General features: G+C 42.6%; 1 protein-coding gene across 6 annotated transcripts in view; it reads right to left on the bottom strand.

Moving 5' to 3' along the window:
- ZNF131 (zinc finger protein 131) overlaps nt 1–18449 on the bottom strand; it is a 30610-nt gene extending 12161 nt beyond the window's left edge. Inside the window, exons 1-5 of one of the 6 annotated variants that reach the window (XM_045079523.1) lie at nt 18139–18448; nt 17683–17889; nt 17065–17203; nt 15910–16011; nt 9402–9546 (exon numbers count right to left, since the gene is read on the bottom strand). In XM_045079523.1, coding sequence (XP_044935458.1) covers nt 9402–9546; nt 15910–16011; nt 17065–17188 — 371 coding nt within the window. In that variant the 5' untranslated portion in view covers nt 17189–17203; nt 17683–17889; nt 18139–18448. The other 5 variants (XM_045079522.1, XM_004737936.3, XM_004737938.3 and 2 more) reach the window with 5 other exon arrangements.
- Nucleotides 18450–19393: the final 944 nt, after the last annotated feature.

Genomic DNA, 19393 nt, shown 5'->3' with positions numbered 1-19393 from the left:
GTCACTAGAGAATGAGGAAAGAATCCAAAACAATATAAATTCTTGTGATCAGGCCTCCTGAAAATCCCAACCTTAATGTTAAACTAGGTAAAAACATAAGAGTTGTTATCGTGACAAAAGGGCAGCAAAGGTACACTCTTTTTTAAAAAGCCACCAGTGTGTAAGTCATCTGAGTCTGCCAAAAGGCATGTAAATCTTATGGCCACAGGGTCCCTGGGTGGCATAGTGGGTTAAGCAACTACCTCTTGATTTCCACTCAGGTTATGATCTCAGAGTCCTAAGATGGAGCCCCATGCTGGGCTCCACACTCAGACGGGACTCTGTCAACATTCTCTCCCTTTCCCTCTGCCCCTCCCCTTGCTCGTGTGCTTGTGTTCCTTCTCTCAAATAAATAAATACATCTTAAAAAAATCTTATGGCCCCAATTTAAAAGCAATGTGGAGGGGCGCCTGGGTGGCTCAGTGGGTTAAAGACTCTGCCTTCGGCTCAGGTCATGATCCCGGGATCCTGGGATCGAGCCCCGCACCGGGTTCTCTGCTCGGCAGGGAGCCTGCTTCTTCCTCTCTCTGCCTGCCTCTCTTGTCTACTTGTGATCTGTGTCTGTCAAATAAATAAATAAATAAAAATCTTTTTAAAAAAATAAATAAAAATTAAAATAAAATAAAAGCAATGTGGACAAGGCAGCTGAATCAAGGGATTCCCCAAAAGGAAATAGACGGCATCAGTAATGATGATCTTGCTGGCCAACAGAGGGCTTTTGATGGGCCGAAAACACTTGAAATTTGCTTAGTCAAACCACATGCAGCTCTCATCTGCTTGAAATCAAAAGTAAATATGCCTTGCTTACTGGCATGGAGTCACTTTCTCTCTCTGTCTCCCCCCCCCCCCATACCTTGACTTCATCTGCTTGGAGGAAGATAACTAGGGGTAGAGCCAAGGTCTCCCTGTCCCCAAGGGTATAGTGAAGACACCATATACCCAATCCAAGGATGCAGAGGGAAACCCAGGAATGGGAGAGACTCAAACTTTCATGGCTCTGTTAGATTCAGGACAACTCACCATTCTACCATGGGGAAAAGAAGACCTTCCATTCAACCCATGGAGTTTGGGCAAGGTTCACAACAGGAAAGGGAGCCTGTCTTAACCCTGCAGGTGGAAGCTGACAGTACATACTGTTGTTGCTAAATCTGAATGTACAGCAGGAACTGCTATGGCATTTACACTGCCCAATTCTGTAGGTATCAGAACTGGATTGTCCCAAATGGAAAGAGCCACAGGTAGAGAAGAGCTACTGTAAGAAACCCCCTGACAGATGGCACCAGCAGCTGGTCAGGTTTAACATGAGTGTCTCTATCTTGTGAGGTCTGAAGTTTATACTATACTGATGTCCTGCTGACTGGCAAGCTAAAAGTCTGTCTCAAAGGTCCCGACCACAATGTCAGCACACCTCCATGAACAAGTGTTGATGAACCCTCAATAAAATTCAGAGGCTTGCTCATCAAGTCGAGTTTCTTGGGACTAAGTCCAGTAGATTCACAATACTCAATTCCTCCAGCAATAAAAGAAAAACTATGTTTTTTTACCTCCTCTCTCTCCCTACTGAAAATAAGGATTGTTATTTGGACATTAGAGACAGCAGGTACCTCTCCTGGGCATTCTACTTTCTTCTTTATATCAGCTAATCTTCAAGTCGGGATCTTTTTTTTTTTTTTTTTAAGATTTTATTTATTTATTTGACAGGCAGAGATCACAAGTAGGCAGAGGGGCAGGCAGAGAGAGAGAGAGAGAGAGGAGGAAGCAGGCTCCCTGCTGAGCAGAGAACCCGATGCGGGGCTCGATCCCAGGACCCTGGGATCATGACCTGAGCCGAAGGCAGAGGCTTTAACCCACTGAGCCGCCCAGACGCCCCCAAGTCGGGATCTTTTAAGTGGTGCTCAAACCAAAAGGTTGCTCTGGAAGTTACCCATCAAACTGGCACAGTCTCCATTTTGGGGGCCCTACTACTCTTAACAGCCCGTTTGAACTAGAACTCTTTGATATGGATTCTTTCGCAGATTAGAGCTTCTGGCAAAGGGAGCCAGACTCCACCCACAGGGTGTACCTTGGGTTTTGTACCTCGGGTTTTATACCTGCCACATCTACAAGGTACAATCCCTTTGAAAAGAAAAGGATTAGCTTGCTGTTGGGCTCTTGTTGAAACCCATTCAGGCTTCGAGGCTCTCCAGCCTGATACTGCCTGCCATTGGGAATGCATCAACTAAGACTTCATGACTAGCAAGGTGAAACATACCCACCAAGTCTCACTTCTCAAACAGAAATAAGACACTCAAGGAGTACATGTGTGGCTCAGATGATTGAGGGTCTGACTCTTGGTTTTGGCACAAGTCATGATCTCAGGGTCGAGGGATGGTGGGAGTAGGACTCCCTGCTCAGCGGGAAGTCTCCTTAAGATTCTCTCTTCTCCTTCTGCCCCTCCCCACCACTTGCTCACTTGCTCTAAAATAAATCAATCTTAAAAAAAAAAAAAAGACACTCAAGAAAACAGTTGATCTCTTGACTTTACATGAAAAAAAATGGAAGTTCCCCCAACTCTGTTGCCCAAAGAAGCCACTAAATTTATGAGGTCTTTGATTCACTGATGCTTTGGCTAAACTCAAGACTGAAGGTGTTCTCTGGACTGCTGCAAATGCTCAGCTTTAGCACCAACTACACAAAAGTGGATGTGGTCACTGAGCTCAGAAGGCAGAACTCAAAAGCTTTCTTCATGGCCCTGGGAAACATTCTCCACAATGAACCATATTGTATTTTATTGACTCCTGGGCTGCTGTCAATGACTAGCTATTTGGAAGAGCTGGAAATCTTGGCAGATTAAGACATCTATCCTCAGGACCACAACAGCAGTTACTAAGCAAACTATTTGCATCCCTAATTCACATGCCCATGGTAAGGGCCTGTTCTCTAATGATACTAACAAGAATGAAGGTGCTGATCAAGACTGCATTGCCTAGACTTCCATCACTTACCCCCTAGACCCAGTATTATTCTGAACATGCTGACATAGCCACCATCACAGAGAGCATAAAGTAAAGGACCCATGCTTCTGACAGAGAAGTTGCCACTGGATGCCAACTTGTGACACCCACCAAACGCTGGCCTATTTATCTTGTGAAGAAGGCTACATTGCCCAGGGCATTGTCTGACCGTTCTTGAAGACTGACTAGACTGGACCTCTGACCCCATCCCAGGGCTATCAGTACAGTCTCACCACTGCTGAACCTTTTTAAGGTTATACTGCCGCTTTTCCAGACTCATCTGCTGGTTCTGGCCACACCACCGTGCCCTTGAAACTAATCTGTGTCGTGTGTTCAGCTGTCTGGATCATCTGCAGTCTGATCATTCTGTGCCTAAAGCCACTCAATAATTGGCTGACAGTCAAAGTAGTGATGAACCCTGCAAGCTCCCTACCATCCAGATATAGATAATATAGAGCATTACAAAAGCCTCCTTCAACACAGACTTCGGAAGATTTCTGACTCTACTTCCCTTATCTCCTCTTTGTCCAAAAATCTGAGTAAGGCAGTTTGGTCATCGAACTCAGCCATTCCCAAAAAGGGACCATCTCTTCTCAGCTGTTTCCTGGATAATGATCAAGACAAAATGGGTAGGAAGTTATAGAAACTTAATTGGAAATTTTGAATTCTGCCTTAACCATTCTTAGACACAATCCTCTTCTTTCCCTTGCAATGGCAATCCTGGCAAAGCCTGGCTGGTGTTTCTTCCAGGTGACAGTCCAGTCAAAAGTGGTCTTAGCAATTATCATATTATCTCCCTGATATGAGGAAGCTGCGAGGCAATGTGGGGGCCTTGAGGGGTAGGGAAGGAATAAATGAAATAAGAGGGGATCAGGAGGGAGACAAACCGTATGAGACTCAATCTCACAAAACTAAGGGTTGCCAGGGGGAGGGGGTAGGGAAAGGGTTGGGTTATGGACACTGGGGAAGGTATGTGCTGTGAAGTGTAAACCTGGTGATTCACAGACCTGTACCCCTGAGGCTAACAATACATTACATATTAATAAAAAAATTTAAAAAATAAGTAATTTTTTTAAAAAACTGGTATTAGAAGATTCAAACTTGGGGCACCTGGGTGGCTCAGTGGGTTAAAGCCTCTGCCTTCAGCTCAGGTCATGATCCCAGGGTCCTGGGATCCAGTGCAGAGTCTGCTTGTTCCCCTCCCTCCCCCTCAACACCACCCCTGGGCTCATGCTCACTTGCCTGCTCTCTCTCAAATAAATAAAATCTTCAAAAAAAAAAGAGAAAAGACTGGCCCCTTTGAGTCAAAATGGAAGAGATAATGGGTCTTTAAAGTTTTATGAAAATGCCTTTGTGTCCCTGACCATTCTGGATGAAACGTCTGGGTAAGAGGAGGGGATAACTGGAAGTTACAGCTACTAGAATGGGACACAGTGGTTCTATGGAGGTGAAGGGAGAGCAACAACCCTGAAACCTGCAAGAGAAAAATCTTAGACTCAAGAGGTATGAGGGAGGAAGGTATTAATGGTCTTTGTCCTTTAGAACTGCCCCTATGGCCTTCCTCTGTAGGAAAATGCACTGATGCACCTCTACCCGGCTGTTATAAGCAACTTTAAATCAACTGCTAGATCTACTCTCCCTTGCCCAATGACTCTGACCATGATTTGATGATCACTTCCCTTAACTATACCCAGAAGTCTTTTGGAAACAGCAGGGAATGGCCAAGTTCCTACATGTTCCATATTGCCCCACTGCTACTCCCAAAACTGAGGTTCAGTTCATGAGGTGGATAGTTACCACTCAAGTGGCATTCAGGTGCATAAGTCAAAGAATGGTTTGAACTGACTGCCTTCAGACAATCCCTCCAAAAAAAATCAATGACCAGGTTCAATCCGGGAAAGGGGGAAGCCACATTTGAGGCTTCTGCCCCAGGAATGATGATGGTCCTATTCTGGGGCACAAACCATTGTAAACAACACTTTCTTTCCAATTCACCTATATGCCCTAGGGAACATACTTCTTGTATTAGAGCCAGGTACTAACTTCCCTCCCCAAAAGTATGATGACTTGTGCTTCAGGGGTGGGCAGAAGAGATCATCTAGCTTTTAAGGAAACACCACTAACAGATTAGTGTAGTTCTCAGATGATAGAAGTGATGATCTCTCCCAAAACAGGGCAACTTTTGGGTACTTGGGGAGTTTCCTGGAAGAATAACTGACTTGTTATTTACATGTGCTCCTTGGGTAATTTTCCCTACAATGGGAATCATCCAATTAAAAAGGTGACACAAAATTTGTGTCTGACTTAAGCCTATGTGATCAATGACACCACTTGGGCCCTGGAAGTCATTCACGTAAGCCTCAAATCACTGGTTAGGGTTATTATGGATGATAGAATTGCCCTAGACTTTCTCCCAGTGGGCCAATGCAGAGACTATCAAGTGCAAAAAGATCTTGCTATACTTGGATTAATGCTTACCGCTAAGTGGAAAAGTCAACACAAAGACTAAAGATAAAAGCTACCTGGCTTTCTAAGTTGGTTGAGTCCAGGACCTCAGGGGAGTGAGTGGATGGTTAAGCTCAGTGCTGCAGGGTGACCACATCCTGTTGCTTCAAGTTCTGTTGACAGCTGCCTTAATTAAATCCAGTGTGAAAAAAAAAACTGAATGGATTAGGACCAGTCCCTACTGACCAGATTAATCAGAGGGGTCACAGAGTAGTATACTCCTGGAAAAATTTACCAGAAGCTAAAATAATGTAGAAACAAGGATATTGTTGGAAGATAACTCTCCATGGACCCCTCATGTTTCTGCAAGTCTTGTAAACAAAGACACCTTTTCTTCTGGATCTTTTCAAGGTTGCCTCCACAGCAAATAGCCTTAGAAGAGAATGCTCATCTGCTCAAGTGGAGCACAGTTTCAATTATTGCCCAGTATAATGAAGATATGGCCCCTCTAGGCAGGTTTGCTTGCACCTCATTATAAAAAAACTTTGGTTTCCTAAAGCCAGGTGTTCCTCAAATGTGATGTAAACCACTGTGAATACACACACCTAGGCCACTACTGTCACCCCTAAGGGATTTGGGGGGGGGGGGGCACTGAGAAGGGCAAGAAAAAATGGTATAAGCATGGAGTTCATGCTGCTCCTTATCCTGTAAGAGAAATGAAGGCCCTTCTCTCTGGCTCAGGAGTCTCATGTCTTCTGCCAGCATCCCAAAAAACTGGCAGGCCAATTTATAGCTTGCGAATAGGATAAAATCTCAGACCCTTCACAGTTCTTAACAATAACCCAATTTAAAAATGGGCAAAAGATCTGAACAGACACCTTGCCAAATAAGATAAACATACGGCAAAAAAGCACATGAAATAATTTTCATCATTAGTTGTAAGGAAATGCAAATTAAAACCACTATATACCTACTAGCACAGTAAAATGAAAAGGCCTGATCATACCAAGAATTAGCAAGGCTGTGGAGCAACGGGAACTCTCAAACACTACAAGTTGGAATGTAAAATGGCACAACAATTTGGAAAACAGTTTAGCAGTTGCTTAAAAAAAATTAAATATACCTACTATACAACCCAGCTATTCCACTCCTAGATACTTACTGAGAAATGAAAAGAATAGCCACTTTATTTGTAATAGGCGGAAACACCATCAACAGGTGGTACAGCCATACAATTGAATACCACTTGGTAATTAAAGAGAACAAAATACTAATATCCACAACACTGACAAACCTCTAAAACATAACGCTAAGTGAAAAAAGTCCAACAAAAAACTACACTCCATTTATATGATATTCTAAATAAAATACAACTACAGTGATCAAGACCAAATGAGTGAATAACTGAGGCTGGGGATGAGGGCTGACTAAAGAGTCATGAGAAAACCTGGGATGATGGAAATGTTCCTGTGTCTTGATTATGGTAGGGATTACACCACTGTATACAACTGCCAAAATTCAAACGCGGTATTAATCTGGTGAACTGTTTTACATGTAAATTACACCAACAGGCTGGAGAAGAAAAATCTATAAGGCAACTGCTGCTTCCTAACAAATTATCAAGAACTCTGTCCTACACAGCTTCAAACAAACAATAATGCAACTCCAGCAAAGCAAAATAAGGTCCTCATACTTTCGTCAGTGTCATTCAAAAAGATGACACTATATTCCAAAAATACTTGCATACTGCGAATGTGAGCAGAGCACCTAATTCACCTTTTGAATCTGCAAAACATTATATAATAATCTCAATACACAGTTGCCTTAATCAGTCAATTTAACCACAACTAAATTAACTTTTATTTCTAAATTGCATTATTATAAACTGCCAATACATAAAGCTGCTGTCTTCCTGTTTGTAAAGAACTCTTGAGTCTACTGCATGCAGAACTGGTTAAGAAACAATTCAACATGTAACTGTATTTATATTGAAAGCATTTACTTATGGTTTTAATTACTGTAAGGATCCCACTCTTATGATAATAAATCTTCTAAAAGGTTCTAAATAGGCAGGCCTGGGAAAACAGCTGTGCCCAGCTGTTCTTACCTTCATCTCCCAATGACTATACACATGAACTCAATTTCTAACCCTCCCAAATCCAACCTAGGGTACTATCAGAATATGTTCCACTGCTCTGCTGTAAGGACCTTCCCCATAATGAGATACTACTCACTACTTTGAGCAAAGGGACCACACGGATAAAACATTTTTCCAAAAGGTTCTCATCCAGAATTTAACCACAAATCTGATGTTGCCCCATCCATACTGCATTCCCTTTACTTGCATTTTGAAAAAGTATGGCATCATCAGATATATATCCTCAACACACCTCAATTTTGTTGAGCATGCCTCAGCTCTCCCTACAGGAGAGTGCTGATCCGGTTTTAATCAGCATGCACCCATCCGTCCATTCACAAATGTGTACCACACACCTACTATGTGCCAGGCTCTAGGCATCAGAGAATACATACACACCAAGCTCTTGGATTAATCTTGAATTCTGTCACCAAACTAATTAAAATGGACAAATGGTATTTATGGATGATTACAGTTCAATTATTTCTTAGAATTATTCTAAATTACATCTTTTGACTGAACCACACCAGTGAGCTGGACTAAATCATGTTGCCCCGTTTCTAATTGAGTTCACCAAACTGCACTTTAGTGTTATGCCAATGACTACACTAAGGTCATAAGAAACAGAGCCAGGAGATATAAAATTGTAAGACCAGTTCAATTTTTTTTTTTTTTAAGATTTTATTTATTTACCTGACAGACAGAGATCACAAGTAGGCAGAGAGGCAGGCAGAGAGAGGAGGGGAGGAAGCAGGCTCCCCGCTGAGCAGAGAGCCCGATGCCGGGCTCGATCCCAGGACCCTGAGGTCACGACCCGAGCCGAAGGCAGAGGCCCCAACCCACTGAGCCACCCAGGCGCCCCAAGACCAGTTCAATTTTGAATACTATATGCCAGATACCATGCTACGTACTTTAGATGCATTAATTCATTTAACCCTCACAAATAATCCTATGTAGAAAGGACTATTATCCCCATTTGACAGATGAGGAAGTCAAGCTGCTGACAGGTCGAGTAACTTCATAAAGGTCACACAGTGGTAGAGCTAGGATATCACCCAGGTTACCAGAGTCGAGAACTCTTGTTCTTAGTCACTATATTATGGTGCCAATATTCATTATGAAAGATGTTGGAAGTCTTTATTCGTTGTATCATTTAATGTATCACTTAATACATACTCTCTATGAGAAATTTTCTGTCTGAATACCAGGAATTGCTTCTAAGCAACGGTTTGCTCTCATAACCATGCATAATGTAACTTAGGGTTTTTCTTTCCTTTCTCTTTGCACTAGGTGCTTTAGAGTTCAGAGTGAGATTTAGCCCATCTAGCAAGTATACAGACATAAACGGCAGGTGTACTGGCTACCATATTTCTAACTTCACTGATTATCGCCCCCATCTCGTCTATTAATCTTCATCCATTTCCTCACTTATTTTTAAACAGTATTAACTTAATCTTGGTAAGCCAAACCCTTTTTAGAGTAAGGCGTCATGCAATTAATAACTCAAATCCAACGGAACAGTTTACAGGGACCCAGGTAACTCCTTGAATGCTGCCTAGTCCTCCTCATTAGACACAAAACATGCTACTTTAGTTAACCTTAGCAGTTTTTACATAAGGACAAGAAATCAAGTGTGAGAGAAAGAGCAATCAGTATCCAGAATTTTACAGACCCTTAAATAGTCCTTATTTTAAAACATCAGTTGTTTATGACATAACATATAATAAAATCTTGACTAAAAAGGTGTACACAACTGAGTATAATTGTGTCACTAAGAAAGTAATTACCTGACTTCAAGGGCTTTGATAGCTTCTAGCATTTGTAGGAACTCTGCTGCTTTCCATACATCATTGGCTTCTTCTTCTCCTTGTATCATTAATTTTGCTGTATATGTGAACTCAATTAAATGACGGAAGGCCATTTTACTAACACCTGTAGAAAAAGAGATGTCCATTAGCATGTACTCACATTGATTCAAATGCTCTCACATTAGTAAAGAAAAAAAAGCACAGTGTTCAATACCTGATCAGTATCTGAATTTTGGAACATTTCCTGGTGGAATTTTCATTAATGGTACCAAGATGGTAAGACCGTACCAAGTTCCAGCAATAACTACCAAAGTGCTTTAAGATCTTTCCCAAAGATTTCTAAGTCCCTTATGACCTACCTATCTACTCAAATATATGAATGGGCTATTACAGGTCAGACATGGTACTTTACTGCAAGGATCTCTGAATCAACTCAGCTCCGAATCTTCAAGAGCTTTCCACAGTTCAGCAAATAAAGTTCCATACCACTCTGCCTTTATTTCAAGGTATTTCACATTATTTTTCTATTTACCACTATCTTTCCTTCCAAATTTTAAATTCTATAAATCCCATACTATATACTGATCTTCAAACCCTTCACTTCTAAAACTTCCTTGTCTTTATGAACACTTACCATCCTTCCTGAATGCTTAATCACTTCATCTTTGTACAAATCCTACCAGCCTTGAAGGCCCAATTCTAATGCCACATACTAAATGAAAATTTAATGGTCTGCCCTTCTCCCACCCCTCAGGTGAACTCTGTACTTGTTCTGACAATTACAACTCATGGGCACCTCTTGACTCTAAGCTAGAGGGAAATGATTTTTGTCTTTGTACACTCACCTCACAGTATCTAACACAATGCTCCCTAAAATGCAGAGACACAAAGTAGGAATGAATAAGAGCTAAAGTCACTTTCAAAATTAAGCTTCCATAATTCCAACTTTTCTTTACAAGTTTTAGGTTTAAATGTTGGCCCAAAAGATACTCTATTTCTTTGTGCTCTTCAATGCTATATATTATTATTTCAATCTGCTAATGCAAGGCTACAAAAATCTACTGAAACAAAGAGAAAACTAGTTTATTTGACTTTTAAGTAATCTCTACACCCAACTTGGGGTTTGAACCTCCAACCCTGATATGAAGAGTCACATGCTGCACCATCTGAGCCAGACAGGTGTTCCAAAAGAAAACTACTTTTAACACAGAATTTTCACACTAAAAAATGCCCATGTCCAAACTGCATACAATATACACAACTCCAAATATAAAAATACTTTTATGTTCTTCCTATGACTTTATATACCTGAATAAGCAAACTAAAATAACTGGATTCTTTGAAGGTTACTTTTGAGTCTCCTACATCTTTTTTTTTTTTTTCCTGGTTATTCTTTTGACCATGTTATTCTTTATTATAAGAGAGTAACTAAATTTTTTTAAGGAGTTTTAACCAAATATTTAAAAGTACAACAAAAGTCCATTTTAAAAACATGTGTAAATTTTTCTTGAAGTGGAATGAGGTTTTGATTTTTAATGAAACACACACACATAATACTACAAATACCAAGCACAACTCCAAACACCTCATAATTACTAACTCAATCCTCACAACAATCCTATAGAGAACTCTATTGTAACCTCCATTTTACAGATAGAAAAACTGAGGCACAGAAATTAATAACTGTGACTTTGGCAAGTTAATTGAGTGATGAAAACTAGAATCAACCCCAGATGGCCCAACTCCTAAGTCCAAAATAAAGATTTATACACTTAAAAAAAAAAAAAAATTTTATATAAGATGACAGCAGGAAACATTCAGGCTTAGAAGAGTTTGAATACCTATGACTTCATTCACTGCAGGCTCATAATCTCTTTTTTTTAAGATTTTATTTATTTGACAGACAGAGATCACAAGTAGGCAAAGAGCCAGGCAGCAGAGAGCCTGATGTGGGGCTCGATCCCAGGACCCTGGGATCATGACCTGAGCTGAAGGCAGAGGCTTCAACCCAGAGCCATCCAGGCGCCCCAGGCTCATAATCTCTTACTTGTAATTCCAAAGTCCTCCAAATCTCTTAAGACCCAAGTTTTCCCATAAATTCGGAAGCAAAATTTGATTTGAACTGACACGGGGCTTTTTATGGTCTTTATCCCACTAAGAGTAAATATTAATATGCTACTCTTCCAAAATACTATTTGGTTATAGGATGTCACCCTAGACCCCACTGGAAATATCACATTACACAGACTGCATTATCTTTAGAAAACTTGTAATTTCAAGAAACATCTAGCCTCCAAGGATTTGAATAAGGAACTGTAGACTTATTTCCCAATTTTGGTTCATCAGAATCATTGTAGACTTAATAAAAGGATGGGTCCCTGATCTCCAGAATCAAAAGTGGGACAGGCAACATTTTTTTTTTTTAAATAAGAATCTTAGGTGCTTCTTAAGTTGTCAGTCCAACATTAGTTCTAGGAATAAATCACTGACCTGATCAGCTAACATGAACTAAACTGGTAACACCTGCCCAGGTAAGTGACATGGTAACAGATGCAATTATGAAGACACTATTCCCCATCAGGATTAGTCTGGTAACTTTCAAACCCCAGCCCACTTACTAATTAATCCTTTGCTCCTTTTATAACAGAAGTGTGCAGGAGAACACAATTTTTCTGAGTATCTAAAGAAACTGTTAATATGAACACCTTAACCTGAATCTTCTTTTTTTCACTTAGGAAGAAGCAAAAAAGGGTAGCATTCTAGATCTATAGAGTGAGGTCATTATTCATATTTTAGAGATGGGGGTTTCAATTCTAGCTAAGAGGAAGAAAGCACACTCATCCACTCCCCACACTCCATCCTGTCCACCGCTTAGAATCCTAAGTCCTGGGAAGAATACAAAAAGCAAATGTATTCTGAAATACATTTGATAAGGATTCTGAAAGATAAACAGAAACAAGCAGGCTGGGGAGAGAAATCAAAACTCAAAGAACAGCAGTGAGTTTCCTGGGATTTTATTTTTCCTCCCACATATCCCAACTTGACTTGAAGACAGCCCAAATCCCACTCCTAGGTAGCAGGAACAGACAAAAAAGCTGCAGAAGAAACTCTTTCTGGCTAGAGAACCAGAAAAGGGAATAGAGAGTATATGCAGGTCTGGAAATACTTGGTTTTAATTCCTCTCAGCCCTGCCTCAAAGCAAGTTGCAGTTCTGATGCTGCACACTGGTGGCTGGTGGCCACCAAGCAGGTACTAATCCTTTGAGAAAGTTTTTCTTTCTGACAGAGCTAGGAAACATACTATGATCTGAAGAGCATGGAGAGAAATCTTAATTTTTTTTTCTCTCACCACTTTGTCTAGGAAACAGATCCCACTGTGAGAAGCACATGACAGCACACAGAAGCTAAAACCCCAGTTTTCTAGCCAGACAATCAGGAAAAGTTACTCCTTGGAGGTAAAGTGCAGAAATCAGAAGAAGGAACTAGAGAAAGGTCCTCTGTGAATAACTTGTGCTCTAGGGGCGCCTGGGTGGCTCAGTGGGTTAAGCCTCTGCCTTCGGCTCAGGTCATGATCTCAGAGTCCCAGGATCGAGTCCCAGGATCGAGTCCCGCATTGGGATCTCTGCTCAGCAGGGAGCCTGCTTCCTCCTCTCTCTCTCTCTGCCTCTCTGCCTACTTGTGATCTCTGTCTGTCAAATAAATAAATAAAATCTTAAAAAAAAAAAAATAAGTTTTGCTCTAGCCACCAAGCTACTCGTGTAGAACTGAGCTGAGGCAGCACAGCAAAGAGGTTGAATACTGCACTATGATGCTGACTACCACCCAGATGCTGAGCACACCTGAGACCTGAACACAACAAAAGTTTTGAAAACAAAATTGGAATTACATCCACAGTCCACATAAGGCAGTCTGAACCTAAATCAGGTTGACTGCCTGCTAGAAACAAAGCCAACCCAAATCAAAACAAAATAAAATGTCTTCTTCAGAGGATTTTAATAGCAGAGTATCATAAAATTCAAAATGCCATGACATAATGCAAAATTACTTGACGTATCCTATATATTAAAATATATATATATATATATATATATATATATATATATGCAGCATTAGCCAACATGTCCAAGCTTATACAAATGACAACAGTAAAGGAAACTTGGGTTTTCGAATTACACGGCCAGGTTTTTTCTATAGCCAGGTGACCTAGACAGGTTGTACAGTGATCCCAAAGTTAATGGCTGAAGAAAACACTGAGCCAAAACGATTTTTTTAAACCTGAATCTGGCAAGTAACAAAAACAGAAATGTTCTTACATTCTGTTTTCTCATTTGTCCATAAAGCTTCTAAGTGCTATAATATAATGAAGATAGTAGGTCAGAGGCGCTAAAAGGCACAAGAAACAATCTCAAGGTAATCAGTCTCTAGAAGAGAAAATCCTACTTCTCCAGATATACTCTTTGCTCCAAAAGCAATGCATATTCTAGCCTGGGCCACTTGTTGTTGTTGTTGTTTTAATCTTTCTTTTAATTTTTTTTTAATAAACATAAAATGTATTATTAGCCCCAGGGGTACAGGTCTGTAAATCACCAGGTTCACACTTCACAGCACTCACCATAGCACATAACCTCCCCAATGTCCATAACCCCACCACCTTCTCCCTTCTCACCGAGGGCCACTTATTTTTTGACTGTTTAACATTCTGCCTAAAAAGCAGAAGTCAGGGGAACCTGGATGGCTCAGTCGGTTGGGCGTCTGCCTTAGGCTCTGGTCATGATCCCAAGTCATGGGATCAAGCCCTACATCGGGCTCCCTGCTCCATGGAATCTCCTGCTTCTCCCTCTGCCACTCCCCCTATTTGTGCTCTCCCTCTCTGTCAAATAAACAAATAATCTTAAAAAACAAAGAACAAAAAAACAAAAAACTTAAGTCAACTCCTTTTTAAAATTGTTCCTCTCTCTAAGGTAGACCAAACTATTCATTCTCTTTCCTCAGCTACATCACTCCACTATAAAAGTCTCTGTGACACTTTTGGTATTCCTTTCTATACCTGTTGGTCACCTGTGATTAAATCTGCAAATTCTTCAAGGACTATCTTATTCATCAGTTCTTCACTTCCTGATTCTACTACAGTGCACAACACATAACAGGTATTCAATTTGACAAACAGACCCAATTTATAAAGCTTTGACAAGGTATCAAACACTACGCTCAGCACTCTGCATGTTATTTCAATTAATCATTACAAGCCTATAAAGTAATAAGGCCTCTTCAGATGAGGAACAAAATATGCAACTGAAGTAAAATAACTTGCATGGCATCACACAGTACCTCAGGTAAATGAATGGATGAAATCTTGCCCTGTAATAGAAACCAATACTGTACAGGCAGCTAGATTCTCACTTTAGTAAGCTTTGTGGATTTCCATTATGCCTGTGGCTCTGTCCATCACAGATAATGAAAAGATTATGGATGTATCAGCCAGAATGTTAGATAAACTGAAATGTACCCAAAAGAAAACGTGCGAGGAACGTGCTTAACTTTTTCATTTTCTTTACTCCCCAGGGCACCAGATTTCCCCAAGGGAATAGCGTTTCTAGGCAACTCACTCATAACAAAGAATATATATGCCGTCAAAAAGATACAAATCCAAGAACACTGAAAGAACTAAAATTCTGTATTTATGTAGGCAAGCTTATTTATTTCCTACAGTTTTGAACAATAGGGAGGGATAGCTAATGTAGCAGTATAAGCCAAAAGCATAGTAATTAATAGCGTCAAGTGAATCCCTTGCTAGCTGGACAACACTGAGCAACTAACAATTTATAGCCTGTTCCCTGATGTGTAAATTGGAAATAATACCACTTATTTCAAAGGATTGCGGCAAATCTCAGAAAAGGCACACAAACGCAAAGCACTATTGCTGGCACTTAGGGAAGCTATTATTATAAAAAATCAAGCAAGTACCAAAACCATTTTCTACTTTAAAGCAGTATCTACTGAATGATTCCTTCCATTCCAGACTCTGAACACTAGAACTTCTGAATGCTACTTCAGTTCATCTTTCCTAGTCTCTTCCATATTATGGCAGCCCATTTTATTTTGTGCGTGTCATATATACCTTTGCTAATAAAGAACCTTCTATCGCAACCTGCAGTATCCCCACCAGTCTGAAACTTTGGCCCACTGAACAAAGATGGGATTCACTTTTAATACAAATTTTCCAAAGAGAGTGACCACTGGTTTTAGAAGTGGAAAAGACTCCTTTAAGAGACCAACATCTACCATCTAATGTAAGAGTTTTTCCTGACGGATCATTTTACCAAACACTTTACTGAAACTAAGAATTCTCAAGTGTCAAAAGAACAATTTATCCAGCGACCTAATAGGAACCATTGATGCCTATTTCCCATGGTATCTTGCTAAATTAACTAACACTTCTTCAACAATTATAATGTTTGCTAAGTATTGTATTTAAAATAAGCATTTACCTTCTATCTCCACCAAAGGTTCCTGAGTAAACTCCTGAAAGAATTTGTAGAAGAACTTACTGCAAGCAGCCAAAACAGCCTTGTGGGCCTTAAAATGGTGTCCTAGATCAAAAAGAAAAGAAAAAAAAAGAAAAAAAAAAAAGAGAATAACATATATTCAAAAATCAAAAGTAAAACCAAAAAACAAAGTAGGAAATTATATAAGGCAGACCTTTCTCCATAATATAATCATAATACTATATAAATTACTGAACTAAAGTCAGAATGTTCTTAGTAGCTATCTCGACAAACTTCAATTTTAATTAGACACGAAGCCAGATCTTTACCTCAAAGACTTTATTAAGTCAGTTTTACAAAAGCCAGTTTACAAAACTAAAAGAGGTACGGAGCTTCTTACCACTTAAAGAGTCCAAAGTAAATCCTATTCATGTAAAACTCCTAATTATAAACACAACCCAAAATGTTACATCCATCATTTGGAAAGAGAGAAGAAAAAGCCATAGAATAAGCATAAAGCTGGATGTATTTGCTCTGTTAAACATGTTAATAATGCCTAATATTTGGAAGCGGTAAACCTACATACAATACAGCAGATCTATAATAAATAGCCTGCCTTGAGATTCCTATTTTCACTAAACAGAAAAGATACCCAAGCTGTGTTTGCCTCCATTATAAGGACAACTCCTAATACTGGTAAAGACCCCACTTGATTTGAGGTTTCCCAAAGAGGGTACCAGTGCTGCAAAGGAATCTCACATTCTCCCTCCAAGACCATCTGGGAAACTATAAAGAATCAACACTTCCCAGATGATTGCTGTGGAAGTCTCCTCAAAGCAGCTTTTGTATGGAAGGCTATAAACCAAAAATTTAGAGATATTCTCCCTATCTCCAACACCATCATCTTGCACTCAAGGGTGCAATGGGAAAACGTACCAAGGCGGCAAAGAAGCTAAGATTATGTTGAAAGCATGACCAGCCAACCAGCCTTCTGCAACATGGTCTACAGTGAGTGGGCACTGGCAAGTCTCCGCCAGGTCCCAGCGCACACTCAATAGGCACAGGCCACACAAGGGGGGGATAAAAGGAGGGTGGGGGAAGGGGGGATAGGAACGGAAGCCACAAAAATTCGCTGCTCTGCCCCACCACTTTACCCACCGTCGACAATCAGGGTGATGTCAGTAAACCGATCCTGCTCTCGCTGTTCATTCAATCGGTCCAGGATCATTTTATGATGTTCCGGGAACTCCTGAAGGCATTCCATCGTCTCTTCGGCCTCCATGGCCGTCGGGTTGCTCTACAAAAGAGGAGCATGATAATGTACACCCATGAGCTCAGGCTGAGGCACAAAACCCCTAAAGCCTAAAACAACAAAAAACAAAACCCCAGCTACGTGAAAAGAAAGGGGGGGGAGGGGGAGGCAAGAAGAGAGGAAGGCGAGGGAAGAAAGAAAGGCGAGCCGGGTGGCCGCCGCGCGTTGGGGGCCGGAGCCGCGGCCGCGGGACTCCGAGCCTGACCTAATTGGAGTCGGGAGACGCGAGCTGAAGCGGGGTGGGCAGAGCGCCGGAGGCTCCGGGCACCGGGGCGCGCAAGTCCGGCAGAGGAAGGGACCCGACAGCCGTGGCGGTCCCTAACGGCCCGCCAAGCCCTTCTGCCCGGCCCTGGCTCCCGCCGCCCAGAGACCCGGTCCGGCCCGCGGCCCACAACGACTCCCGGGTCGCCTCTCCCTCCCCCTCCCTCCCTCTTCTCCCCCGCCCCGACCGGGCCGGCACTCACTCAGGGAGGGAGGAGCGGCCCGGGTCTGCGCGTCACTTACGTCGACGTGCTGCGTCACGCGCTGGGCTCCGGCTGACGCGGACGCCGACCCAGCGTCCACCACTGAGGAAACGGGCCCCACCCCCACCCGCCCGACTAGTAGCGGGCGGAGTCAACCGGGGGGTTGGACGCTGGCCGAGGGTGAGGCCGCGGCCGCGGCCGCAAACGCTGCAAGGAGGAAGTCCGGTCAAGGGCGGGGGGAGAAGGGGGGCGCTGGGTCAGCTCAGAGCCCGGCAGTACCGGGGCGGGGTTCCGAAACCACCGCCTTTCCACCCCCGCGCCGCGGGCCCCCGGGTGTGAGCGCTTCCGACCCCGACTTCGGAATAAGCTCGCTACTCGCTCCCGGTGCGCTTTTATTCCGCGACTCCTCCAGCCCCGCCCCCCTTTCCTCCCGAGCTTTAGGTTGGCCCGCCTTACCTAGCTCGCGATCCTCCCTTTCTCCTCTCCGGCCGTCAGAGCTTCTCCTTCCTCGCTCTCCCCTCTCGGGGCGAAACTCAGCCCACACTGTTCCCTAGCTCTGAACAGCGCCTCGCCCTCCATTTCCTCGCCGGTGCCCGGACGCTGCCTCCGCTGGGTCTGGCCGGCGCACGTGCGCTCGCTCCGAGACCCGGACGGCCGCGCCGCGGCGGCCACGGGCGCGAGCACGTTCAGGCCGCCTGGGACCTTCCTCCCGGGTGCCCGCCCTCTCCGCGCTCCGCCGGCAGCACGTGTTCGCTGGGCTCCGGACCTGGATCTGCTGGGATTATTTACGCACGGTGGTAGTACTCCAGCTCTCCACTCCCAGCGCCGCCGCGCTTAAAGAGGCCGGGGACTTAACGATCAGCCTCGCTAGGCTGGGTCAGTCACTCATTCACCTGAAAACCAGAAAATGCTCTTGGAGGATCACGGGTCCAGAGGTGCCTTTCTTCTCTCTGAAGAAAATAGAGTGGGGAATTAGGGGAAGACTCAAAGGGCTGGCTCTGTGCAGGAGGGAGTGTAATTATTTCAACAGACATGTATTGAGAGCCAGCGCTGTGCTGGGGACTGGGAAATCAAGTGGTGAACAAGGGGTGTGTGGTGTCTGCCTTCCTAGTCTCAGTCGGCTAGAGGAGGTAGGTATTTTGTACAGTTAATTGCCTGGGTGCAGAGTTCCGAGTGTCAAGAGATGTGAAGAACAGGGGCGGTTAAGGAAAGCTAGTGACCTGTAGGAAGCAATAGGAAGTCTGAGAGTTCTTAACCCAGTGTACAGCACATTCGGAGGCAACGAGATTATAGCATTTTGAGAACTAAAGAAATGTTGGTGAGACGGACCCACAGGGGCCTTGTAAACAGTGTTAAAGATGATAGATTTTCCTGGGATCGAAAAGGGAAACCTTGAAGCTTGAGCAAGCTGGTGACCTTTTAAGATTTACTTACTTTTTAGAGAATTCTAGCCCCAGTATGGACGACAGACTAAATGGGAGAAGGTGCAAGGAATAGAGACCAGGGGGAGGCTATTAGTAATCTAGATGAAATTATGGTGGCAAATAGGATCAGACTATTAGGTGGAATCCAGAAATAGGATCAACGTTGACTGGAAAGCATGTCATGGGTACTAAATAAATGTTGGCTATATTCATGGTGAGAGAAAAGAACACTCAAGAATGGCTTCTAGATTTCTGGCTTGAGTGGGTGGATTGTTGGAACCATTTTA

Source organism: Mustela putorius, unplaced genomic scaffold (genome assembly GCF_011764305.1).
Source record: "Mustela putorius furo isolate JIRA1106 unplaced genomic scaffold, ASM1176430v1.1 tig00000407_pilon_pilon_pilon, whole genome shotgun sequence".
In the NCBI taxonomy this organism is placed as follows: Eukaryota; Metazoa; Chordata; class Mammalia; order Carnivora; family Mustelidae; genus Mustela; species Mustela putorius.
Note: the sequence above shows the minus strand (reverse complement) of the source record. Positions and strands in the feature narration are given on the sequence as shown.